We start from the raw sequence: 26,927 nt of genomic DNA on the forward strand, positions 1-26,927 counted from the left end.
TATTCCTGGCATTTGAATGTTATGTTGTATTGACTCTTTTTCTGTTTCTTTGCTCTGAAGCATGGAAGCGGGCATTTAAGATGGTTAGGATCAGGGTGCACACTGTCAGGCCGGTGGTGGTGGTGGCTCGGATCTTAGTTCAGGCGATCTCAGGTCTGTCTTATGCATATGTGGCTCAGGGGTCAGCCAGAGACTTGTGCAGGATTTATGCAAAACTCTGGCTTCTCTGCTTCTCATTTTTGCAGGGATTCTCTCTCACTCCCTGGTAGCCTTTGTGCTTTGGGCTCTGATTTCTTTTGCCAAAAAGATGGCAGATTTTTCTACTGGAGTTTTAACTTACACATGTGGTGGCTCATATCACGGTTGAGGTTAATTTTGGTCTGCCCCATGCGTAGATGTTTTAAGTATCTGGCAGAGACTTGGGCAGAGTTTTTTTTCATGAATTTGATGTTCACCTTCTCTGGCTCTGTTCTTTCTAGGGTTTTCCCTCACTGTCTGGTGGCTCTGGTTTCCCTGAGGTACTTTCCCAGGTTCTTTTAGTCATGAAGAGTATGGGTTTTGTTTTGTTTTGTTTTTTGCTTTGTTTTGTTTTGAAATAGGCCCTTCGCCCATCACGCCTAGCATGGAGCCTAACATGGGGCTTGAACTCAAGAACCTGAGATTAAGCAAGACCTGAGCTGAGCTCAGGAGCCGGATGCTTAACTGACTGAGTCACTCAGGGGCCCGGAGGATGGGTTTTTTAAAATAGGAGTTTAGCACCACCACCATGATTGTGGCTGTTCTCAAGAGCAGAGCTGAGGACTTGCAACTTAGCCCATGCTGGTCACATCTTCCAAGTTTAGATTTCCCTTCACACCACGTTGGCTTTTGTTCACTTGCCACAGCCCTCAGGTAGTTTTGTTGTTGTTGTTGTTTTTTGTTTTGTTTTTGTTTTTTATATGTTGTCCAGAGTTTCAGTTGTTATTTGTGGGAATTTTAATTCACTAGAAGCTTAGTCTTCCATAGCAGAAGTAGATTTTGCAATGATCTTATCCAAGTGTCTTTATCTCAGTAACCTCTAAGAAGGGAGGTTGGATTGAATGACTTCTTCATTTACTTTTGACTAATACAATTCCTTGAGTTTAAAATTATTTTTAAGGCAAACAGATGGTCTGCTTTTGGCTACTATGCTTGAGTATTGAATTATTAACAGAAGTGAGTTGGAGTTTGCTAACCTAGGAATGGCTTCCATCTTTCTTGCCTTCCCTGTTGTATTATGTTCTTTATTCCCTTTAAACAAGGCTGCTGGGGAATCTCCAGTTGAATCTCTGTGACTGCATGCCAGAGGAAGCTCTCCCTATCCTTGGGTATACTTTGCATACCATGCAAGGATGTCCTGTGGCTCTAAGTCTAGCTGGCTCTGAATAGGAGTCTGAAGGAAAGGAGAACAAGTGGACACCACACAGAGCCCCAGAGGGCGGCCTATAGGATGACTCTTCTTTCCATAGCCTCTTCTACTTGCCCTTCATATCTCATCCCTCCCTCTTATCCTTCCCCTGGTTTGCCCATTACTCTTGTCCCTCCTCTCCTCATTCTGCTGATTAATTTTATTAAAGTAATATTCAAAATCATGACAAAATTGTGTTTTCATGTTTCCTTACCAGTAACACATTAGTTTAATTTTTAAATTGTTAAATTTGAAATCTAGGTATTGTATATTACTAAGTGGCTGTCTCTTGTAGTACCTTGCCTGCCTCAGTTTTGGGGGTAGCTGAAAATAGTGTGATAAAACAGTAAAAAGTGGGGCGCCTGGGTGGCTCAGTGGGTTAAGCCGCTGCCTTCGGCTCAGGTCATGATCCCAGGTCCTGGGTTCAAGCCCCACATCGGGCTTTCTGCTCAACAGGGAGCCTGCTTCCTCCTCTCTCTCTGCCTGCCTCTCTGCCTACTTGTGATTTCTCTCTGTCAAATAAAAAAAAAAAAAAATCTTTAAAAAAAAAAAAAAAAACAGTAAAAAGTGAAGCAAAAAAGTCTGTGAAGCCTCCCAGTTATTTGGAATGGAAATACCTGGAGAGGCTGAGTATAAGCAAAATAATTTTTTTTTATCTGTTAATTCCTATTGGTTCTTTGTCTAAGGTCCTCTTATAGCATATATATATATATATATATATATATATATATATATATATATTTTAATTATTATTACTTTTTTGTAATTATATGGATGTTTCAAAGAGTAGTCTGGAAGTAGGTGTTGGATGGGGAGAAAGCTTGGTTAATAGAATTTCAAATATTTTACTCTAAGACTGTAGGCCTCTAGAATGTAAAGTCTGGGAGACCGAACACAAGTAGATTACAAGTAGATTAAGGAGTCTATACTCTTCACGCTCAGCTGGGCATGTTTCTTTGTAAAAGAGGTTAAGCCCCAATTCAGTAAAACTTCTGATTTATTTAGGATGACTAAGAATCCACAAAAAGAGGTCTGTAGGGAGAAGAATGTGAACTATTAGCATTTGGTGCTCTGCACCGCCTGCTTCCACTTTCTGGAAACCTGTTGCTTCTTATTTCCCTGTGTCTCTTTCTTCTTCTTCTCTGATTTCTTGTTCAGTTTCTATGCAGGGTCTTTCAGCACCCGGATTTAGATTGGGTACTGTAGGCAAGTTCATGGCAGAGGGAGGAGTGGAGAAAAGGAGGAGGAATTGGCTTTTTCCCCAAGGAGATTGCAGAATGTAACTTTGTTATTTGGTTTTGGTGCTTAGGAATTCATGAAGTGCAAGGCCATATTCTAAAGATAACTGCAATGGATTTTGCATTGTCTTTTGCTCTATTTGCATGGACCTTCATTTCATATTATAATTATGGTTCTTTCTTTTTCTTTGTGGAGATACCTAAAATAATCTTGAGGAAAATTCATCTTGCTTTTTTTAGTGTTTTTTGTTTGATTGTTTTTTACCAAAGAATGTGTATTCTGGATGGAAGGTCATCAGGTTGACAGCCCAACAGGTTCACTGTATAATGTTGGTCAAATTAATCTTCCATGATTCTCAGCTATGTTACCCATATAATAAGCTAAATGGAGTAGATAAGCTTGAAGGTTCCTTTCACTTTTGATTCAGTGATTAGGAGGACATTGGGGAACTTTGATAAGGCTATTTTAGTAGAGGGTTTGAAACTGAAGTATACCTTTTCTGAAGGAAGAGGGAGGAGGTAATGGATGTAGATTATGTATTTCGGCAGCTTGACTAGAAAGAGGAGAGAAATAGGACAATAGTTAGAGGATGCAGCAGGAACAAGAGAAATTTTTCAAAATAATACAGGGTTTTTCTGTTTTGAGGGCACGTAGAAAGGCACCAATGAAAAGGGAGCAGTTGAAATATAAAGTGGTAGAATGATGGCCCAAACGAGATCCTGATGGAGGTTGACAGATGCTCTAAGGCAGGGCAGGAGCTACCTTGCCTCTTGTGGTGGGAGAGAATGGTGAAAGAGTAGCTAAAAAGATGGACATTCTGGTGTGGCAGGGAGAGAATTCCTTCCATTTCTTTCTTTATTTTCTCTTTCCCTCCCTCCCTCTCCCTCCTTCCTTCCATCCCTCTTCCTTCCTTCCTTCCTCTCTACCTTTCTTTCTTTCAAGACTTATTTATTTGAGAGAGAGAAAGAGCATGTGCCTATGTGTGAGCAGGTAGGGGGAGGAGCAGAGGGAAAGGGAGAAAGAGAGAGAATCCCAAGCAGACTCCCCACTGAGTGTGGTGCCTGACAAGAGGCTTGATCTCACAACCCTGAGATCATGGCTTGAGCTGAAATCAAGAGTCAAGAGTCAAAAGCTCAACGGACTGAGCCCCCTAGGTGCCCTCTTCCATTTCTTCTAGTAGAGGTGAAGAGTGAGGTGTTTGCCAAGAGTTAGAAGGTAAGGATAGGAGAAGGAGCTCAAGAAAGGTGAACCTTTGGAAGAATGTCAAAGTCAATCGGCCGTGAGCCCAGTGAGAGAGGAGTAAGGAGAATACCCTTCTGAAGTTGGATGGTGAATAAAAAAGTCAAACTTCTTTGTCCATTTTGTTTTATATCTTTAGAGTTATGATTTTTGTTCCCCAACAACTCTGGGTGTCAGTTGGTCATTGGTGTACTATAGATAGCTTGCTTTGTTTTCACCTTTTTTTGACCTGAGAACCTATTTCACAAGAACCTCCTTTTGAATTAAGTTTTTAAAAGCATTTTGTCATTTGGGGTCTGTAAAAGATAATGTGATTAAGATAAAATTGATCTTAAATGAATATTCTATTATTAAGTATTGTGTTATAAATTTTATATTTAGTGTATGATTTAGTGTAGCGTTATAAATGAAAAGACATTTTGACTTTTCCATTTAATAAGTGATGTATAGTGTGATGAGAAAAAATGAGTATTTTCAAAAATTTTGTTCTCAGTCACTTGTTAGAGGGATTTGTCAAGAAGCTCATATTTGCACTGCCTTTTCCTTGTAGCTCTGAGAAAATGAAGGAACCCATTGTAGTTGCTATTCCACCCATTGATGGAACAGGGAAAGTGTTTGAGATGGAATTAACTCTAAGATCGCTATGTTGCATGTGATTCAAGAGTGCATGTACTGAGCAGTTTTAAGATTACAGACATAATTGTGATTGTTCTTTTACAAAATGGCTTTATCTGTGTGATTATATATAAGCTAGTTATTGAGTATTACATTTTTAAAATAATTTTTTATTTTTTAATTAACATATAATGTATTATTAGCCCCAGGGGTACAGGTCTGTGAATCGCCAGGTTCACACACTCCACAGCACTCACCACAGCACATACCTTCCCCAATGTCCATAACTCCATGACCCTCTCCCTAACCCCCTCCCCCTGGCAACCTTCAGTTTGTTTTGTGAGATTAAGAGTCTCTTATGGTTTTTCTCCTTCCTGATCCCATCTTGTTTCATTTATTCTTCCTACCCCCCAAACCCAAGTATTACATTTTTGAAAGTGTTTGTTTCTTTTAAAATACTCTTACATGGTTTACTTTTAAAAAATATTTATTTTAAACATTTCTTTCTTAGAATAGGTTATATATTCACATGGCTCAAATTTAAAAAAAAATATGAAAGAATACTTCTTTAAAAGTCTTTCTTGGCTTATTTCCTCCAATTTGTCTCTTCCACAGGCAGCCTGTTAGTTTTTTTTTTTTTTAAGTGTCACTGAGTTATTTTAAGAATATAAGAATCAAATGCATTTTTAACCCACCCCCATTTTCCTACACAAGCAGTAGCACACTATACTGTATGCTTTCTTATTCTTTTTTTTATGTCTGTGTAACATTTCATCATATTGATGTACCATAACTTGTCCCCCCCACTGATGGATACTTAGTTTCCAATATTTTACTGTTTTAAACAATGCTAAAATGAATAACTTTATACATATATTATTTTGCATGTATAACAAGATTGCTTAATTTAGTTTGAATTAATCACATAAAGCCCCACTTGTCAAATTTTAAGATGACATACTTTTTGGAATGAATCTAGATTAAAGTGCAGGTTGTAATTTAAGGTTGTATCAAGGCATCAAAAATAAAGAATAACCTTAGTTTATCACTCAGTGGTTGAAAGTCTAGTATTTTGTCTTATTTAAAAAATATTGGGGCGCCTGGGTGGCTCAGTGGGTTAAAGCCTCTGCTTTCGGCTCAGGTCATGATCCCAGGGTCCTGGGATCGAGCCCCGCATCGGGCTCTCTGCTCAGCAGGGAGCCTGCTTCCTCCTCTCTCTCTGCCTGCCTCTCTGCCTACTTGTGATCTCTGTCTGTCAAATAAATAAAATCTTTAAAAAATATATATATATTTTGGGGGGGCGCCTGGGTGGCTCAGTGGGTTAAAGCCTCTGCCTTCAGCTCAGGTCATGATCTCAGGTCCTGGGATCGAGCCCCGTATCGGGCTCTCTGCTCAGCAGGAAGCCTGCTTCCCCTCTCTCTCTTTGCCTGCCTCTCTGCCTACTTGTGATCTCTGTCTGTCATATAAATAAATAAAATCTTTAAAAAAATATTTTGGGGCTTTCTTTTAAAATATTATAATAAAAGATTTTTAAACTGCTATTCATTAAGTACTTTTCTGGTAAATAACACATTATGGAAACAATCTTATTCCCTGTATTGATATTTTATTTTTTATTTTCTATATTTCTGCTTTTTTTCCCTATTGTATTTTAAAGTATTGGAGACTTTTTGTAAGATGTAAGAAATGTGATCAGATAATGCAATATACAACATTGGTAGAAATCATAAGTTAAATTTGTAGGATTTAATGTCTGTGTTCTTTATTCACTTATATTTCAGTAATTCCTATGTTTTCTATTTTTAACCAGTGGTCCTTTCAGATATAAAGTAAATGATATATGACTAAACATGGATGAGTTAAAATCCTTAGGACTATCAGATTCACAAGACTGTTGCCTGTGATCACCTGAATAAGATGCCAACTGACTAGGTCCTAACCTGACCAGTCTTACACGACTAACTGTTATACATGCTCTCTGGATAGATAGGCAGAAGTTCTCAAAGTGTTCCCTTTTAAAGGTTAAGGCAGCTGAATGATTATTTTACATATTGACTTAAAAAGTAGTATAGAGATAGATGCCATCACCATCTTATTGAACTTGAAGAGTTTGTATGTAGTAGTTAAGAAATACTGATACTGGGGAAAGTTAAGGAGGAAAAAGGATATTGGAGGTTGTAATCTCCCATATCTGCATTTGGAAAAGTAATTGTTAATTATTAGAAACTCTCTGCAAGTGCTTTGCATTTATTTGTCACGTACAGTACTTCATGTTAAATGCTTTACACAGTGCCATGGGAAGCCCACAATAAATTATAATTTAATTCTTGTCTGAAAATCCTTACAGCACCCACATCCCAAGGTAGCTCTCTAGAGTCAGTAGGAGAGAGAAGGAAGATAACCTTTGTGTCTGGCCCCTAAACTGTAAACTTAGTGGCAATCTCAGACTGAGAAATTGCCTGGTATAGTTGTCAGAATATGTACTTGCAGGTGCCCCCCCAGATGCAGTGTCTGAGAGTCAGGAGCAATTTATGATGAGCTAATAGAGAAGTCATTTGAAAATTGGTGAGGACATCAGGGAACAGAGGGGCAGAAGTACTGTGAAAATAGTTTGAAGGAAGTGGCCACATCATAGGGTTTGCTACCAAATTTCTGCTTGTGAAGATCCCACCACAAATCTAGTGCTAGATCCATGGTTTCTGTTGTCCTTGAAATGCTAACCTAGACCTGACCCAGAACTGCAGAATTTCAGATTAGAGAGACACTTTAATCTTTTCTAAGAAGCTGAGCTTGCTTCAAGCTTTATTAACTTAGTTCATGATTATCTAAAATAGTCTTAGTCCTGTTTACCGTAGTTAATTCTGCTTAGGTGAGTCTTGAAAGAGGGAAGCAAATGTCATTTGGGATCCAGGCCCATAGTGTCAGTTGCCAGCAGGGCAACTACTTGGATATTCCTTAGACAGCTCAAACCCAACAGGCTTGTATTCATCATCTTGTCCCAGACCTGATCTCTTGCTTTTATTCTTTCAATAGACAAGGCATTGAGTATCCCAAGGCATGTTCCCTGTCTTTAGGCTTTAGTGCAGTGGGAATTTATTGAAGGGGTTGACACTTTCAAAAGACCACTGTGTGTAGAATGAGTCAAGGCTCGTGGCAGGGAGACTGATGCAAGAGGCTGTTGGGAAATCAGGTGCAATGTTGGTGGCGTGAGCTAGAGTGATGGCGGTGGCAATAGGAAGACATGGTGGCTGGATGGAACACATTTTGGAATTAGAATCAGTGGCGCTGGTGATGGACTGAATGTGGGGGCTGGAGGCAGCATTTTTCAAAGGTGAGTCCCAGGTTTCTGGCTCAAGAACCAGCATCAGCCTGGTGCCATATACTGAGATGATGGAACCTGACACTGGGGGACAGGTCTCGGGTGGAGGGGCAAGAGTTTAGTTTGGGGGATTATTAGATTTGGAATATCTTTAGATCTTTAAGAAAGTCAGGTATCCCTTGTACATTTCCTTTTGTCAGTGAAGCCATTTCTCTTCACCCTGACCATCATCTAACATTCTTGTCTCACTCTTTTTTTCTTTTTTTTCCAAATTTCTTTCAGTCCTCTAAGCTGCTTACACCTTTGTATTGCCTTCAGTGAGTTTGCTTTCCTTCCTCTGTCCTCTTTCCCACACCATTCTTTGCCTGTTTACTCAGACCTCTGAAGCCCTGCTCAGGTGTCGTCATTCCTGTGAACCTTTGCGCAGCATCTCCAGATGAAATCCCTCCCTTTTCTGCTCTGTTTCTCTGCCCTGTGTTCATCCCGGTAATTTGCACGCAGAGCACTAAACCTGAATTGCGTGCATACGTGTTGGCCTCAGACTCAGCAAGGTTATGAACTCCTTGGGTGTTGGGCCTACTATATCTTTTGTCTTTGTCTTCCTTTTTTCATAAAAATATTTTATTTATTTATTTGAATTTTTTTTTCCTTCAATCCCAAGGTGGTCATGAAACCATTGTAACTTATTTGGGAACATCTGGACTCATTATACTCCCAGATCAGACTCACAGTGCTGGATCCATAGGTTAGATAGGCCAAAGTTGCATGTGTGCTTGGAAATGGGGCGAGGATGTTGACTATTTGCCCTGCTGATCTTGGAAAGATATTTGCTAGAATCTGTTAATCTGGTGAGTAAAGGCTTTCCAAATGTACAGACAGGCTTTGCACTTTTTTACTTAATGTTCAGGGAACCACCATTTAAATTAACTATGTCCTGGAATCTTAGACGAGGGTTTAAACTTGAATGTAAAAGCAGTTTACAAAAGGGGAGTATTTTGTTGAAGCTTACCAGTGGGTTGATTATCAGGAGACCCATAACATCCAGATGTAGGTCTGCTGTGTGCTTTTTTCAAAATACTAACTATGGTAATCTTTCTTATTTATCTCACATTTGGGAATATATGTTGTTTGTGATTGTTTTTGGTACATTTCCCTGCTCTTCCTCTTAGTGCCAGTTTAAGGAATTGCTAATTGTCCATTCTTGCTGGAAAGTACTGATTTCCATTTGAATATAACAGTCTTTTTGCTAAAACTTTCCTATGGTTGATTTGAGCAAATACAAGAAGGCTTCTGTTTGTGGACTGAATGTTCAGCCAGTCGTGACGTCGTCACTATTATCAATGAAGCTTATTCATCACTTTCCATGCTGGTGCATTGTATGGGGTTTGCGGAGGATCCTGGAGACTTTGAATGGAGAGCTTCTCCTCTGCTTACCTCCATACACTGCTGGTATTAAGCGATTCTGTTCTCTATCTTTTCTAGACCTTGTGGGTAATTAGATCTTTTTGTTTTCCGTTGATTCCCAATAGTGTCTTTTAGATGGGTAGGCACTGATTGAAAATTTGTTCATTTCTGATAACAAAATGGCAATTAATGCTCTTTGGAGATAGTTTTATGTTTTCTTGCATGTAAACATTTGTCTTATATCCAGTGTCATTTTACAAAGACATGGGCAACATTATGTTGTATAAAAGAAAATAAAGTGGCAATTGATGATCTTAGATTAAAATCTTATTGCTCTTTAGGTAAATTAAACTGTTTAATATTTAATCTTGTATACTTGTTGAATAATTGGATTAAATTCACAGGTTAATTGTTGAAATTCACTTGTATAGATATAGCTATAAAAATGCACAAGGCCTTAATTGTCTCAGTTCATGACCAGAATGAAGTAGAAGTTGTTATAAAAACTAAGTCCGTTATATCATTTGGGAAGGTCATGTGCCCTGAAATATAGCAGGTACTTTTAAGGAGAGCCTGATAAAACACAATCAGACCACCAGAACATGGATACTGGGCCTGTCCCACGGCCACAGTGAATGACAAGTGGTATTCTGTGTGTGTTGGTTGTGGCTTACAGGGATATACATATCCATGACTGAACAATATTTGTTTCTGACTACATCTAACAACAGGCTTACTTCTTCCCAAATATTCCATGAAAAATGGTATATGCTTGTCCTGTGTTTGCCACCACTGTTGCTTTGTCTCAAGAGTCACTGAGTTTCAGGGAGAAGCAGCTGTTCTAAGGAGAAGCTTATCTCTGGATGTCTGTGGAGTTTACCGTGGGTTTGGGAGGGCTACATCTTACCTGAAGGTTGGGAGCTCCAGAGGAGCTGGTTGACTCACCAGTTTTCATTTGAGGGACTCACATTGTCCCTAGGGTTATTTCAGGGCATAATTTCTTCTAGCCAAGAAACCCTCCTACCCTGCCCACACACGCATGTACTTATGCCCCTCGCCTACCTCCTTTTAGAGATTCTGTGAACCCATAGAATTTTCTGGATTGAAAATGAGTCTTGGTTTGATACTTACTGGATATCTCAGGTCTGCTATGGTTCAGAACTAACTAGGGGGTTTCAAGAGACCCTAGAATTGCCCTGGGGCTAGTAGTGAAAGGTTTATTCTTATTTCCCTTTTTATCTCTCATGGTATCTAAAAAATTGCTTTATACACAGAATGTGCAAAATAAATGCATTGTCTGTAACTCTTTTCTTCTTCTCCCTCTATATGTATAGTGTGTGTGTGTGTGTGTGCGCACACGTGTTAACAAGGCCCATTGTCTTTCTAGAATCTCACATTTCAGTCCACATACCTTCTGTGTCTCTCAGCAGCACACTTATCATATTTGTGTTTATTGAACTTTAACATTTTCATTTTAAAATTTACCATTTCATCCCAATCTCTCTCCTCTCAGTGACTTGCTCATCATCCTTGTGCTTGCTGACCTCCCCCTTGTAAAATCAGACCATCTATTGAATTAAGTGAACAGCTATCCAATTACAGATTCTGAGACATACTGGAGGGTAAAGAATATTATACGTTCCTGCCTTTGAAACATTTCTGTAAGCCATTCTGTCTTGCCGTTCCCCTTGACATAATGCAGGTTCTCTTCACTTCCCACCTGGATTATTCCAGTATGTTTGTAACTGGTCTCTGCCCTTCCTTCTGTTGTCTCTTGTTTCACATCTGAGGCCAGAATAACGTGAATGAAAATATAAATACATCCTTCTCTGGATAATAAAATTGTTCAGTGGTTCCCTCTTGTGTTTTATGTAAACAGCCAAAGCCTAACCTGTAAAGTCATACAAGTCTCCTGCAGTCTCTTTGTGGCTTAACTTCCTGCACTTTTACTGTTTATTACTATGCCTCAGAGTTGATGCGCCAAACATGCCACCCACTTTTATGACCCCCAGGCTTTTGCAGATACTCTTCCTTTGCCTAGGATGCCTTTTGCTTCTCACTATCTCTGGTTAACCCCCACGTATCCTTTGCAGTCTCTGGAGCCACTCCTCAATCTCTTGGGCCATTATGAAAATTTGTTCATTTCTGATAACAAAATGGCAATTAATGCTTCATCTGACTCATAGAATAAGTATAGTATAATACATAGTACTTGTGTTACATCACTTTATTGCATTGCTTCTCAAACTATTTGTGGACTGATATTTTGTAAAAAAAAAATACAAATGAAATAATAGAAAAATGAAATGTAAAAATGACATATAAAACAGAAGTCTTGTTCTTAAACTAACATATCTAAAATTACTGTTAAATGGCTATAAAAGTTTCTAAATGTTTACTCTCAATTTCTGAACTTGCTGTCTTTTTGTAGACCCACAACAAACAATTCATGGGTTGGCATTGGTCCATTGGCCACATTTTGAGTAGCACTGCTTTCTAACATTCATCAGTTTTATAGTTTTTGCATACATAGTATTTGCTTTTCTCACAAGACAGAGACTAGGTCCTATTTATCTTAATTATCTTGTGTTTTCCTTTATGCGACTTCTCATCCTTTGTCTTCTACCCTCCCTCCAACAGGTCTTAAAGTAGTGCATGACACAGAGTTACTAGGTAAATTTTGGTGAATGAATTAAGTGTAGCATAGTGTAGCGTTGATCTCCTTACCTTATAGTCCCATCTGGTTTGCATTTCACAACTTGGGTAGAGCTCTATATTAGTTTATGTGGACATTACTTGGAACTTCATGATGCCATGGAGAAGTTCCGCCGCGGAAGGGGCTCGCACACTCTGAAGTAGATGCAGTTGTGTTGTAATCTGCCTTAATTTCAGCAGTCTCTAAGAAATCTTGCACGCAGAACATCCCTACAGTCTTAGCACAAGTGATAAAAGAGCTCTCCGCACAAGGGGAGGAGTAAACTAGTAACACCACTGAAGCAACCTCTTAGCAAATAGGTGCTTTGATGAGAACGTTTGCTGCTGGTTACGAATGCAATGCTTTTAATTTTCCTGGTCTTACTGACATAGCATGTGTCAGCCTTTCCGTCCTTTGGGTCTCCCCTCCTTGAGGAGACCCAGTCCTCATGTTTCCCCCTCATTCTGACTCACAGTTCATTCGTCAGGCTGTCTTTAGAATCTGCTCTTTTGAAGTTGTGTTCATCCAGTTTCAGAAGCCTGGAGCCTACCCTCTTGCCCTGCCCCCTAGTTTTCTGCTGTGATAGAAAGAACTGGAAACTTGAATTCTAGCCCAGGCTTTGCTACTGACCACATGACTCCAGACAAGTCATACTCCTTTTAAAACTTGGGTCCTCCTTTGAAAACCCAGATTAGATTATTTCTAGGGTTTTCTTTTTTTTACTCTTCCCTTTGGTCATGGGGGTCGATGTTTGCTTGTCTTGCTTTTAGTCTTTTAACTCTGACTAGTGACCCTTGTATATTATATATACACAGTGCCAGCAGTTGCCTTATTATATTGACGTTCTCTTTGCTCCCCCCCTCCCACCAGGATACTTGTAGCCTCCTCCAAGACATCTTACTCATCTTTGTTTTAGCTGCTCTTGGCCCAGGGTCTCAATTCCTGCCCTGTTAATGTTGGGTGACATGTTAAGGTGAACTCTGGCCTTTGTTTTTGCTTCTGAGCTTTGTTTAGCAATCTGCCTACTAGGTGAGAAACCTTTCATTGGTTGCCTATTTGATACCTAATTAATATATTACAGAGCTGTTTGAAGTTGTTAATGTCATAAAGCCATTAGAGTAATGGGGATCAGTCACATGGATGTGTGAAACAGATGACAGTTGTGGTTATTCATTCATTATTCTCCTCAGAAGTTCTCATTGATTATTAGCTTGATGAAGGGTCTGACTTGGTATTCTTGTGTCTGGGCCACGTTGGCCTCTGGCAGTGGGGAGAAAGATGTGAATTCTCGGCCCACATTCTGTCCAGCCCAGCAGGGCAACCTGCCAAGAGTCTCAAGTCACATGCCCAGTTGAGTTGCTGTTACATTTTTTCTTCCTTGTCTTTTTCAAGGCTCTTGTTGTTGGGATCTCTGCCTGGTGTCCCTGGATTGTAGCTCTTTTCCTTCTCCCTGTGGTGAGCTACAAACATTGTTTAGTAGCAGTTGCCATCTTTCCTGGGGCTGAGTTACCTCTGCTGAGTAGGCCAAGCATATTTTGTGACACCAGACTACCAGGCAGGTCTTACAGAAGTGGGGCTTTAGACTTGTTCTAGCCTTGGCTTGGAGCCGGAACTTACACATTGAGCCCACACTCCTCAGTACCCACAGACTGCCTCAGAATGTCCCCAACCTGCAGTGTGTGGTGTGTGTGGGTGGGTACAGTGTGAGAGGCAGCTCCTCCTCACCCATCTGCTGAAGGAATGATCTATGAAATAATACTCACATTTAGCTTTTCTTGTCAGGCGTTCCATTGTGCATTCTGTTTGTGGAGTTGAGCCCCTAGCCTGTGTAATAACTTTCAGATATCAGTGTACAGGCATCATGAGGAAGGTTAGTGCTTTGAGTTGTATTTGTAATGGTGGCAATGGGTTAGAGCTGAGCCTCTACACATTTTCCTAGTCTGTGTGTTTGTGAGGTTCACAAGAATTAGAAGTTTAGTGGATGGGTATCTAGTAGAACGAAACTAATTAATACTTAAGTTTATTGAATCACTGACCTTAACGTTCCTTAACACAGTGTTCTAAGTAACAGCCACGGTCTTAGAATGACTCCATTACCCAGAGTCTCCTGCTCTGCTGGGAAAGGTGCAAGAAAGAGAAAACTGTGAGAGAGAGAAGGAGGTGGAGGAGAACTTAGGAAATTTCCTCTTTTTTCACTTTTTGTATTTTCTTTCCATTGAATTCATCTGTTCTTTCTTTTATGGGAGGAGCACTATTGAGTGGACACAAAACCTGTATTTCAATATTGACCCCTCTGTTTTTGAGCTGTTCAACTGGGGAGACTTGATTATCTTCTCTTCTTGTACAAACAGGATACTGCCTCTACTCAACTTACATGGCAGTTTTAAACATTTAATATCATGTGAAAGTGTACGTGGCGTGGTGCACTCTTGACCTGGGGGAGACTTTATAGAGGCTCCTTTCCATTCCTGGTAAATTGAGCATACTTAATATTCCTTACTATAAATCTCTCACTTGCACTCTATTGCAAACTGGGAGAAAATGTTACAAAGAGCGTCAAGTAGAAATCAAGTCATTTAGTGAAAAAAATTTAGTTCAGAGAACATTTCTTGTGTATTTCTTCTCCACTGTGAGTGGAGGTGAATCTAGCTTCCTGGAGCTCCTGGTAGTCTGATGGGTCACACAGGTATGCAGGCCTGCACTCAGTGGGGTGTGTTGGGGTGTGGAGTGTGGCTGCTTTGCTGTGCAAACACAGAGGGGGGAAGCAAGAAGAGGAGGAGGGATGGGAGAGAGGGAAGAACTCCTGAGGGAATGGATTTTTGAACTGTGGCTTCTTGAAGAAGGGAAGGACATTCCGGGCAGAGAGGACTGCATGAAGAAAGGCAAGAACGTGTTAGGTGGCACAGGAAGTGCTACTGGGTTTTCAGGTTTGCTGAGTTGTAGCAGCTGGGCGACATGCTGGTTGGTGGTGGAAGGGGCAGCTCACGGAAGGACTGTGTGCTGCTGAGAAACTTGCTTATCCCTTAGCGGAGAGTGAGGTCTATTCACCCCAAGGCTCTATTCTAGGGTGGAGCATAAGCACATTTGCATTTTCGAAGTGTCCTCTGGTGGTTCTGCACGAAATGTATCCTAGGAGACATGATGAGGGGCAGATATGCTGAGAGGCTGGTGCGGGGATTTCAGAGGACAGATGATGAAGGCCAGAACAGAAAGAGCAAATGGCAGAAAGGATAAAGAGGAGGCCACCAACTGAGAGCAGTTTAGGAGGTAAAATTCCTTTAGTCCTCTAGGATGACAAAAATAATCCTGGGTGAATCTCTAGGTTCTTGTCTTGGATGTACTGGAATGGAGAATAAAAGAAGGAGATCCAGTTTTGGAAAAAGATGATAGATCCAGTTTTGGACAAATTGAATTTGTTCTGCTGGAGGAATGTGACCAAGGGGAAGAAAACCAGCAAGCAAGTCAGCGTATGAGTCTAGGGTTTAAAGGAGGTCAGAGCCAGAGATGTAGGTTTTCACATTAATCTTAATTGATAATAGTAATACAGGGTTAGGGTCAGGGTAAAAAAAAAGGTAAAATAGTCCTTTTGTCCTTGCATTGTGACTGAGGGACAGACATAATATAACACAAATGAAGTTGTCATTAAAAATGTCTAGTAGATCTCCCACCTGCTTCAATCTCAATTCTCTCCTAAATAGAGATAGAATATTGTTATCTCCCTTTTCTCTCTCAATTCCCCTAGTGTCTTTTGGTTTGAAATACTGCTTTGAAATTAAATTAAGATTGGATTTTGAAGGGTCTTACATTTTAATGTGATACTTTAATAACTCTGAGCTGCATTTTAATGTAGCTCAGCATCTCTTCTGATGCCTCTGGGAGGGCTTCAAAGTAATTTATTATTATTGTTGGTGGTGGCATTGTTATTTTATCATTAGCTCTCAGACAAAAGAGTAGAGAAAATTATTAGGAAAATCTGGATGTATTCCCTGGGCTATAAGAGGGATAACTGTAAATGTCTCAGCCACAGTGGTGTTTTGTCTTTTCACTTGGCGCACCTGCCTTCTCTCTTCCAGAGGTTCTGCAGTTTTAGATCAGAATCAAGGTGTTACTGAGTGACACTATTCAGATAAAGTTGTTGAAGCTCAGATTTTTTTAGATAATCTTCCACACCATCACCTTTCCCTGTTCCCATTCCCTTACCTTTTCTCAGCAAGGAGGACAGACTTCATCTTATTTCAGAGGATCTTAGGAAATCACATTCTTGGATATTCTCATTCTGTTCCTTTGTAGTCTGTGCACATTTTCCTTAAATATTTTCATGTCAATATTGAGCTTTATGGTTATCTGTCCCTTCCTATCTTCTTCCATTTGAATATACATAGAAAATCAGTGATTCTTTTCTGGCTTCCTTGAAATTATAAGTTTGTCTGTTTTTTGTTTGTTTGTTTGTTTTCCCTCCTATCCATTAAGGTAAAAAATATTCTAGGTCCAATCACTATGCTCCCCAAAATATACCTGCTAGACCCCTATATTGCTCTAGCCACATGACCAATCACCTTTTCCATAAATAATTTTTGTACTGGGAAGTTTGCTGTCTTATACTAGAGCTCATTTAATTACCAAAAGTTCTCCTTTATGTAACAGGGTGATACTGTGATACATTAACGAATGTGTTTTCTGTTCCTGGTATTTCCTGCTGCCCTCTGATAGTCTTATTTTTTCTGGTTATCAGGGGAAAAAAGAGACATCTCATCAGAATGCAGAGAAGAGGCAAGTGCGTAGTTTTCAAATTTCAGGAATTACAAAGTCTTGGTGTATTTACAGAACTAAATTTGGAAAAGTTAAGAAAAAAGACTTTGTAGACTAGTTGAGGAAGGAGAGTCAGCTGGGGGGGTTGAGGGAGCGTAGGTGTTGGCATTATGCTTGAAAGAAGCTTTAGGAGGGTTTGATGAGTCCTAGAGCAAAGCAGACTGCTCCCTCAGACTTCAGCGCAGAAATGCAAGGCTCAGGTTTCTGCCTTTCTGTTAAATAGGGGTTAACAAGTGCATGAAGTTTAGTCACAGAAAAAAAGAAAAAGAACAAAGATAAGTGTGCCTGGGTGGCTCAGCTCATTAAGTGTCCAACTCTTGGTTTCCGCTCTGGTCATAATCTCAGGGTCCTGAGATCGAGCCCGACGCTGCACTCAGCACAGAGTCCGCTTGTTCCTTTGCTTCTCCCCTGCCCGTGCGTTCTTTCTCTGTCTCTAAAATAAATAAATAAAATATTAAAAAAAAAAAAAAGAATGAGGTTACGTTCCTTGCCCATGTGATTTGTAGAATGAAGTCATAGTCACTGTCTCTGTACAGTATTGAATGCAGTAGAGGATTGCTTGCTTTGGAAGCCAGCTTGATGTGGGTTTCAGTCCCAGCTCTGCCTAACAGCCTAGCCAGGCTGCTTAACCTCTCGGGGTCTGTTTCTCTCATGTTAGTAACACCCACCCGAAGGAGTGCTTCCAGGCTTAGGTGGGGATGTGTGTATGGGGGATCTAGACCCCTGCCTGGATGCTCATAAGCACTCAACCCCCTTCACTCAGTACTACCTTTTGTTTGATTTTCTCAAGACTTACAGAATATATCTGAATACTTCTTTCATTGATAGCCCTACAGGTATTTGAAGGCCAATATCCTAAACAGGGCCAAGCTCTGTGTCTTCCATATCTGAGAAGCAGTATCTCCTAGTGTATTCTGGAGCATGTGGCTGAATCCCAGCTAGGTCTCTTACTAGCTTGGGTAGCTTACTTAACTTGTTTGGACCTAGATTTCCACTGTGAAGTGGGGCAGTAATAACTATCTTAGTGGTTGACTGTAGATGCAAATGAAGTTAGTGTATGTAAAGACTTGCAGCTGTGTGGTAGTTCCTTAAGTATGGAGTAAGCACCTGGTCAGACAGAGACAATGCTGCTTGTTCACCTAGTTCTGTTTTATTTTCCTCTTGGAGCCAGACCAAAGCTTCATTTTCCTGCATTTGTTGCAGTTAGTTTGGGACATGCATGTGTTCTAACCGGTAGATTTCAGTGAGGGTGACAGAGTGTGGGTAGTGGAGACCCACATGTTGAGATGAGGGAATCACAAGGTGGTACGAGACGTGGTTCCTGAGTCACTGTTTGGAAGAGAGCTACTGGATCCATCAAGGAGGCTGTGTGAGCATGAAAGAAATGTATAAAGCTGCTGAGGTTTCAGAGTCGATGTGCTATGGAGGCATAATCTAGCCTGTGTGGATTAGTACAGTATGGCTATTGTTATTATTATTATTTATTGGATGAACACCAACGGGAAGACACTGTTGAGGAGTCAGTTTTAGTTAGAGGCCCTTTTAATGAAGATATTAAGAAGGAGAGAAGAGGGGATTTTATTAAGGAAACAAACAGGGTTAGGATTAACTTTTCTTTTTGAAAGGGGGTTCATGTAAATTCATGTCTAGGTGATACAATTCTTAACCTTTCTTTTTCTTGCCCTGTATTCTAGAAAAGAAATTTGTTTTAAATCTTCTTAAATCTTGTTGAACTTCAAGCAGGTGTGTATTCTGGAATGGTAATTAATAATTTTATTAGTGACTGAATTACATGGAGGCAGAGGATAAAACCTGGGCCATCTGTAAACAGGGTGAAGTGATCCTTGAGGTAAAGCCTGCAGAGTGACAAAGAGTGCCAGCCATTCTTCTGGTCTCTGCTTCCTGGGCACACCACACAAAATGGTAAATGGATTTGGTTTTTGGAACAAGTTTTCAGGTATCTTTAAACACTTACCTCAAGAAAACAGTGCTTCTGAAAATGTTTTCCTTACTGTTTCCCTCTTTTCACTTATTAATTTTTCAGGTATTTCTCAGATTGTCATTATGAAAATGGGCAAAGAAATTCTAAAGTGTAAGAAAATTAGTATAAGTATAGTCAAGTATTGAGGTGACTTCGAGATCTAAGCAGAACAACTTCATTTATTAATGGAAATTGATAAGTGAAAAAAATATTTGACCCATGGCATTATTGGATCAGTGGTCACATATCACATATGTTCACTTCATGTTACCCTAATGCCTGCTTTTGAGAAAATAAGACCATGCAAACAAATGTTCCCCCAATTTTTTTTAAACAACAAAAGATTTGTATAGTGCTGCATTGGAGTGGCTGATAAAATTCAGTGCCTATTTTTTTCTACAAGGAGTAGTATTTTCTGATCCTGACATTGGAGTGTTACATTATGTGGGGAAGAAAGCATAGAACCTCCTACGATTTGCAGTTTTCAGAGATCTCCTTGTCCACTGTGGAGTGCCATGGCAGTAGGAGTGTTCATACACACCAATAATCTGGATGGAGATGATCTTAGAAATGAAGTGAGAGGCTATCTCTTTGGGGAGTGGGGGTGGCCTAGATCTAGTTTTCAGAATATCGTCTAGCTTCAGGCAGAAAGGAAAAGTTTGATTTTATCTCTTGTTTTACTAGAGTCAGAACTTGTGTTCTTTGTTCTTGTACACAGTTTCTGTCATGGCACGGAGGCTTTCTTGTAGCCCCCCGACCAGAGCAACTGTAGTAGATGCTCCTCCCAGAGCCCTGGCAGTCCAGTGCTCTGATGGTGGTGATTTCTGGGGTCACGACTTAGGGATTTCCTGTGCACAAGATTCTGACAGTACCATTAATAGCATGAGGGGTTTGAAGGGATAACCAAATCTGAACCAATTATTACCATTAGCCAGAAGACAGAAGGTGAGAAAACAAACTTACTTTGAAGGGTAAGACATTGACTTTTTGTTGCTAGGCCCAAACTACAGACACTCCCGCCCCATCTCTATTTGAAAGAATCCATCTTTGAGATTATGGGGCAGGTTCGTGGAAGTATATGATGTATTACATAAACTCTGACAAAAGCTTTCTATTTGTTCAGCAGGGGTACAAATTTATCTCTGTTATATATAGTAACAGAAACCAACATGAAGTGAACAAATTTTGTTTTTAAGGAAAGCTACTATTGGAGAAAATAGAAAAGTGGGATAACGTTCTTTAAAACATAGATTTGGCTTTGTGAACAAAATAATTTTTTTTTCATGGCAAACTTCCTTCAATAAGAGGAGAGAGAGGAGCATTTCTTCTCTGTCACATTTAATCTGTAGCCATCTGCTGCTGTATCTCATTATGTTCTTCATGTAATTAGAGCAATTAGGATGAAGCTTGCACTATATATTGGTCTTGGAATGAGGGTTGAGCTATTTGCAGGCTTATTTTGAAAGACTGGAGATTAATGGCCTAATCTTTTAGGTAAACTGATGGAAACTGAAAAGTGTTTAAGCTGGTAAAAGAATAAGGGCAATTTTTTCTCTTATCTGTGATGTTGCCTTCTAATCACCATGGTAACTAGGTATCTCGACAAGTAAATTTTTAATAAGGTTAACTCAAAAGATGATAGAAAAGAAAGATTGTAGAAGAGAAGAAAAGGGATGGACCATGTGGTGTGGAAGTCGTGGTGAAAAGTTCTCTGCAGAATTTCGACCCTGAGCTGGATGGAAGGAGGGAGTGGAGAAAAGGAGCAAGGAGAAGGAAGAGAGACAGCATTAATCAGAGATGTGCAAAACTCTCTTAGGGAAAGCCAGTCACAAGAATGTGGTTTGAACACTGAAGAAGGGCAAAGGGAGTAGGTGCCATAACCATAACGGGATGGGATCCTTTGGGTAGGACGCCGGTGCCACTCCACACACCCACCTGGCATTAATGAGCATTCCACATCCTGAAAGGGGCTTCTTGTAAGGGCTGACAGTTCTTCCTTCCCGCTCTGTCTCCTTCTCTGCCTTCTTCGTCTTCACTACAATTGCCAATGCATTAATAATAAATAATAATAATTAATAATATTATTAACATGTTGCCAGTAACTCAATTACTGCATTATTTTTCCCACTGATCTTTCTTGTCATTATTTACTCCCTTTCAACCTTCCTTTGGCCACCAAATACATTTTCATGAAGTATCATTTCATCTTTGTCTCTTTTTTATTCATGTGCTTTTAGTAAAGGCTCTGTATTGCCCACAATGCCAGACTTCTTATCCTGCCATTCAGGGTCCCCCAAAGGGAGCCTGACCGACGTTCCCACTCTTAGCTCTTCTGCTTGCACCCTGTTCCCGGCTAGTCTCCTGTCTTCCCTCAATCACAGTGTTTCATGTCCTGTCTCTTCTGTTGCTTCTCTGCACATGCCGTTGCTATTGTCTGAAAACCCCCTTGTTTCTCTAAGTCCTAAATCCTTTAAGGTCTAACTCAGTCCCTCACTATCCTAATGATTTTCTACCACTGTTGTCTCTTACATGTACAGTCACTAGTCCTCACAGTGCTCAGAATGGTTTTGAGTAGTGCAGTGGATGCAGAAAAGCTGGTAGTGATTGAACCACAGGCCTGGAGGAGTGGAAGAGATTTTAGAGATCGAGATGACCCATCTTGTTTTGAATTTCAAATAGTTGTAGCACTGGGTCTTGGGGAACTCACACAGACAAGTCAGCTTAAAGAAATGAGTTGAGTCTTTATTTTGTTTCTTTTTTTAATCTGCGTTCAGAGTCCTGGTATTACTGAATTCTGCCATGCTCAGGCAATTGATAGAGAAAGCCATTTTCTCCACTTTCGAAGGGATTTATCCTGGATGCATTGAATGTGTTTAGCTTCTGGGTCTGTGCCCAGTGCTGTATGCATGGAACAGTTAATTCTAGGGGCTGTCCATGCTCTACTCTATTTAGACTTGGACTCATTTATGTGTGCCAGGCCACTGCTGAGCTTGGCACATGCTGGTGGCCAGGAGAGGCCCGCTTGCCTCTGTGCATATGACAAGTGCAGCTTCTGCTGGGTAGGGCATATGCCTGGGTGAGAGATCCTGCCTGAGAGAGTATCAGAGAGAACAAAACCCTGGGAATAAGGGACTGAAAGGGAGGGTAAGAACAGAAAGAGAAGGAGGAATTGACAATAGAGGGAATAGGCATGCACCTTCTTGAAGGAGACAGCCAGAGAGAGCAGGGTTGTGATGTCTTTCACAGTGTAATGCATCTTTACCTAGTTCTTAGCATCACCTGGAGGCTGCTGACTTCAATCTTTTAATTAATTTATGGCATGACTTATGCCTTATTCCAACTCTGCTTGAAGAAGGTGTTAATTCTTTATTAAAGGTGTCCATATTTTAGTTCTCCAGGGGTTACTGAACTCCTTAATTTGCTTGTAGTTTATGACACTGAGACCCTGGTCTACATAACTGCAACTGTTCCATTTGTCCTTGAATTATAGCCCCCCAAGCATTCAGTGATAGCTTTTATAAATTCAATAATGCCACCTGCCTGCAATGAGTAAGATATAACCGTCCAGCCTGACATCCATATTTAATGTTTTAGGCACACGGTTCGTTGCTTCAAAACCTCAGGTGTACAAGGTGTCAGGATGTGCACAGACTATGCCATCTACCCGTTCAGCACTATCTGGTCTAAAAAATGTCAACTTTCTTGCCTTCATGGAGCTTCTGTTTTAGCAGGGACAGACAGACAGACAACATTGAGCATGATAAATACAATGTGTAGTATGTTAGGAGGTGATAAGTACACTGAGAACCAGAAAACCTGAGAACAGTGAGAGGGTGACTTACAAATATGTGAATGGGACTGTAGTTTAACATTTTCCATTTGAATACATATAAACCTCATATTTAAACTAATGTCATTTGAAGAGATTGTGCCTTTTCATAGGTTTAGATTATAGGACCATGAGGAGTCAGACATTCAGATTCTGGTTTCTAGATCTTAGAGGAGTGATTGGCCATTTAGTCCTGGCCATTAATCCTGGCCATTTGGGGCTGGAGACAAGGATAAGAATGAACTGAAAAATCTCCGGTCTAAATCAAAATTTAGTGAGAAGAAGCTCCAAAGGAGAGAAAACACTGAATTCCCTCTTTCTGTTCTCATGGACTTGGGATTTCTCCTTAAAGATAGAAATGCATCTTGTTCTAGTATTTGTTTTCAGTGTACAACAAGCATAATTTGAGTTTTAGGTGGCTTTGACAAAATATCTTATTGAAGAGATTTAAATGTTATTTGGGGAACACGTTATTTTATACTGCCATTCTTCACGTTTTATTTATACACTAAATGCTCACTTGCCAGGGATGGCCTAAAAGGGTGGTGAGTGGAGAAAGGGTAGGTTTCCTTCATCTACTCACTATCCTTTCACATCTTTTATTTCACTTTATTTATTTATTTATTTATTTCTTCCAGTCGCTCCTTTTTAGGATAATCTGTGTTACTGAAATGAAGAAATGCATCTCAGAATTAAGATCAAACAACAGGGCCTGACATGATTCTGGATTTTTGATGTTCTATTTTTCATGTGCACACATAAACCTTAAATGTTTTCCTTTGGGTATTTATTACTGAATTTTCACTCCTTGAAGTTTGTTAATCTGACTGACACCGACCTAATAATTTATAATGCGAATATCTCTCTCTGCTCGCCGCTCTCTGCTCCCAACGACACAGCATGCCCTAAGTGCCGGTAGTATCCTTCAGTTTTTCCAGTGCTTTTTGCCCTTTAGCACAGTGAGTGATTCTTCCTCACGTGTCTTCCGGTTATCATTGGGGCACAAAGTTAGTTAGTGAGGGAGCAGGAGGTGCATCTGTCTGTTCCAAGGCCTGCCGAGCAGCCTTGGGCTTTGGACGCCTGTGTACAGCTGGGCCCAGCACTTGCTGGTGTCAGCATTACCGCTGCTGTTCTGCTTCCGCAGCCCAAGTGCTGCAGAGACACCGTGGCGTTATGCTCTGTTTCTCAAAGAATACGCGACCTAGGTACCTGTTTGTACAAAAGAAGGGACCATTTAGTAGAGAAGTGTGAATGGAAGGGTGTATTTTTGTCTTTGAAAATTTTAAATACTCTCTTTTAAAAGTTCAGTTGTGCTTTCCCTTTCATAAACTATTTGAAATCCGATAGTATTGAAAACCATAGTAGTGAGTGTGTTACTGAGAAACATCTCAGTCCCTGCAGTACCAGCTCCTAGAATACATATTGAGTCCTTTTTGCTAGTATTTAAAATACTAGCCCTTTTTGCTAGCTTTTTGCTAGTATTTAAAATATCAGAGAGTATTTTTGATGATTGAAAGTCATCACCTTGAACCAGAAAAACCTATGTGAATGTAATTCAAACCAAATTTAGAACCTTTCCACTCTAAATTGGCTTCTGTTTTGATAATGCCATTATTTTTCTTATTGCAAAGGCTGGAAATGCTGGATTGCTTTTATTTTTTATTTTTTGCTTTTTTATTCAGCATCCTCTACTTCTGTCAGGCATTCCTGACAGTTTATTATTTTTGTATCTCCAAGCTTACCCATTTTTGTATCTCCAAGCTTACCCAAAGATCCCCTGGTTCAGGTCCTCTTTACCTCCTACCTAGTTTGATGTGAGAATGTTTGAGATATTAACCAGTTTTTTCTTATATTCCCTTTGTCTAATTTGGTGGTCTGAATGATTTTTAAAGGAAAAGACAAACATTCTAATCCCGTACCATGAAGGAATCCACAAATTCTTGTGAATTTTAGAAGTCAAGTCCCAGGCATAAAGGGAATTGGTCTGGAGGATTCCAAGTCAGTCTTCCTATCCTCAGAAGTCTCGGGTTTCGAATGGTGGCTCTGTTAAGAGAACAGGACACATGGCCACGGGAACTCTCTGTCTGGTTGGTCCTGAGAGAGCTTTGCTGGTTTCAACTGCAAGGATGACTTAGGGCAGCAAGGAGATGCCTGCATGGTGGAAGAGCATGGATGTCACCCAGAGAGAGCCAGACTTGCAGGAGGCTTGTGGAGGAAGAAGCGAATGAGGGAAGGATCTGGAAGGACCAGCTCATGGAAGAGCTTCAGATGTTTGCAGGGATAAATGACCCCAACCCCTCCTGTCCCTACACTCTCTAAATCTAGCATTTTGTAATCTTCTGTTATTTAGATGTAACCCTTGAGAAAGAGGAAGCCAGAAATTGGTTGAGATTACTTTGAATTGACTATAATTTAGTTTTTACTGTTAGTGGAATGGGAGCCTTAAAATGGAAATTAAGCACAATTATACAGAACTAAACTGTGATTTCTTCTACACATAAGTTTGTGCTTTGTAGGGGTACCCTTTGCACTGGTTCCTTTCCAGGGCTGCCTTTCCAGTCTTGCTGCTCTTGGTGGAGGAATCTACCATGGCAATTCGTGGTACATGACCTGGCTATCCAGATTCTTTGTAGTCAGGCTCTGCCTCGTTGTTTCCCACTGGTCTCCCCGACTCGAACCTCTCACTTAGAAAGTCCACTTTCCTCACCAGCCCATCAGCCTCCTGTCTGCCAGATGACTTCCCAGCTTCCCACCCAGCCGTTCTCTCTTTGCTTGTATTTTTCCTCCTTACTTATATTCAGACAGGGATGGTCCCCCTTCTCTTTCTTTGCTGGTCTAAATCCTACACTTCTTCAAGGTTCAGCCCAGATTATGCTACTTTTTTTTTTTTTTAAGATTTTATTTATTTATTAGACAGAGATCACAAGTAGGCAGAGAGGCAGGCAGAGAGAGAGGAAGGGAAGCAGGCTCCCCGCTGAGCAGACAGCCCTATGCCTGGCTTGATCCCAGGACACTGGGATCATGACCTGAGCCTAAGGCAGAGGCTTTAATCCACTGAGCCACCCAGGTGTCGCAGATTATGCTACTTTTAAAAACCACTATTTTCAGATTCATAATGGTGTTGGTTTAAAAAAAAAATTACAGTGCCGCTCAGCACTTAGTTACGTAGAGTTATTTGTTTCTTTTTGTTCTGCAACCATAGTTTTGGTTTTTTTTTTTAATCCAACTAGATGATAAGCTTCTTAGGAATATGGGCCATGCACCCATATTTTTCTTACATTCTCTGGAATGCTAGCACATGGTGGGCATAGAGTAGATAATGATTATTTGTTAATTAATAAGCTAGAAACCATTGTTATTTACATTATGTAGGAGACGAATTTTATCTTTATCTGTTTTATTCTTTATATATTTCTGTACCCTTCCACTCTGGTAGTTAAAGAAACAAGCAGTGGGTGGATGTACTGTGCATGTCTCTGAACAGTAAAACAAAGCTGATTTCCTCTATTTTTGGAAAGCTTGATGGTGCTCATTTTTCAAGTGTCACTTAAAAATGGGTAGCTCAGTAAGTACTCTGTGTATTTCTAATGCAGCGGTGTACTTTGGTAGAAAGACCTTTGGAATATAGGCCTCGCAGGTTTAGCATCTTTAGTTAACACTTACGCCAAGTTATTGAGGGGATAAAGAAAGCTAATGATCTTATTTAATTTTTTTAGTTATGAAACATTATCTGATATTAGAGTCCCCTTTTGACACAACTTCAATAAACAATTTTGTCACAGATTTTAGTTCTGTGTTTCACTCATTTGCTTGAAAGAAACTCAGCTGTTTTCCTGCTCTGTTCTGTAGTTTCTTTCTTATTTGATATTAGGAGGCTTGTCATAGCAGGTCCTCCTTCATTAGGTTTTAGAGAGGCTGGATCTTCTTTTCCCATATTATTTCCCTGGCTATAATGATCCCCTGAAGGCCCAGGGCAGGCAGAAAACCTGGGGAAGGAAGGAGCTGAAACCTGAGAGGCTTCAGGTGCCCAGGGATGCTATCCTGTTCCTCTGTCCTCCCCTCCCCCAATAATACATTGGTTTTCCGCTGTCCCACTGCAGAACATAGAACCTATTTTGCAGAAGGAGGTCCTACGTCTCTTTTTGGGAATGACCTATAAAACATGTATCCTTTTTCATATATAAAAATATATAGTGCATCTAATATTTTTAAATCCTGAAATGATCCCTTACAAGTAATTTGAACTTTGTAATATTCTGCTTGTAAGGCAATCTTATCAGAGGTGCTTTTTTATTAAGCTCTCAAAAAATTACACAAAACACACACACACACACACACACACACACACACACACACACACACACACACACT

At 40.2% G+C, this 26,927-nt stretch overlaps 1 protein-coding gene across 2 annotated transcripts in view; it reads left to right on the top strand.

Moving 5' to 3' along the window:
• LOC111150311 (immunoglobulin superfamily member 11) overlaps positions 1-26,927 on the top strand; it is a 138,832-nt gene that overhangs the window by 29,941 nt on the left and 81,964 nt on the right. Inside the window, exon 1 of one of the 2 annotated variants that reach the window (XM_022507766.1) lies at positions 9,098-9,287. The exons of the other annotated variant lie outside the window; for it this stretch is intronic. Coding sequence (XP_022363474.1) covers positions 9,098-9,287 — 190 coding nt within the window. Of the gene's footprint in view, positions 1-9,097; positions 9,288-26,927 lie in introns of those variants that run through there. 2 annotated transcript variants of the gene reach the window in all.

This window comes from Enhydra lutris, unplaced genomic scaffold, assembly GCF_002288905.1.
Source record: "Enhydra lutris kenyoni isolate GAN:26980312 unplaced genomic scaffold, ASM228890v2 scaffoldscaffold2, whole genome shotgun sequence".
Taxonomy (NCBI): domain Eukaryota; kingdom Metazoa; phylum Chordata; class Mammalia; order Carnivora; family Mustelidae; genus Enhydra; species Enhydra lutris.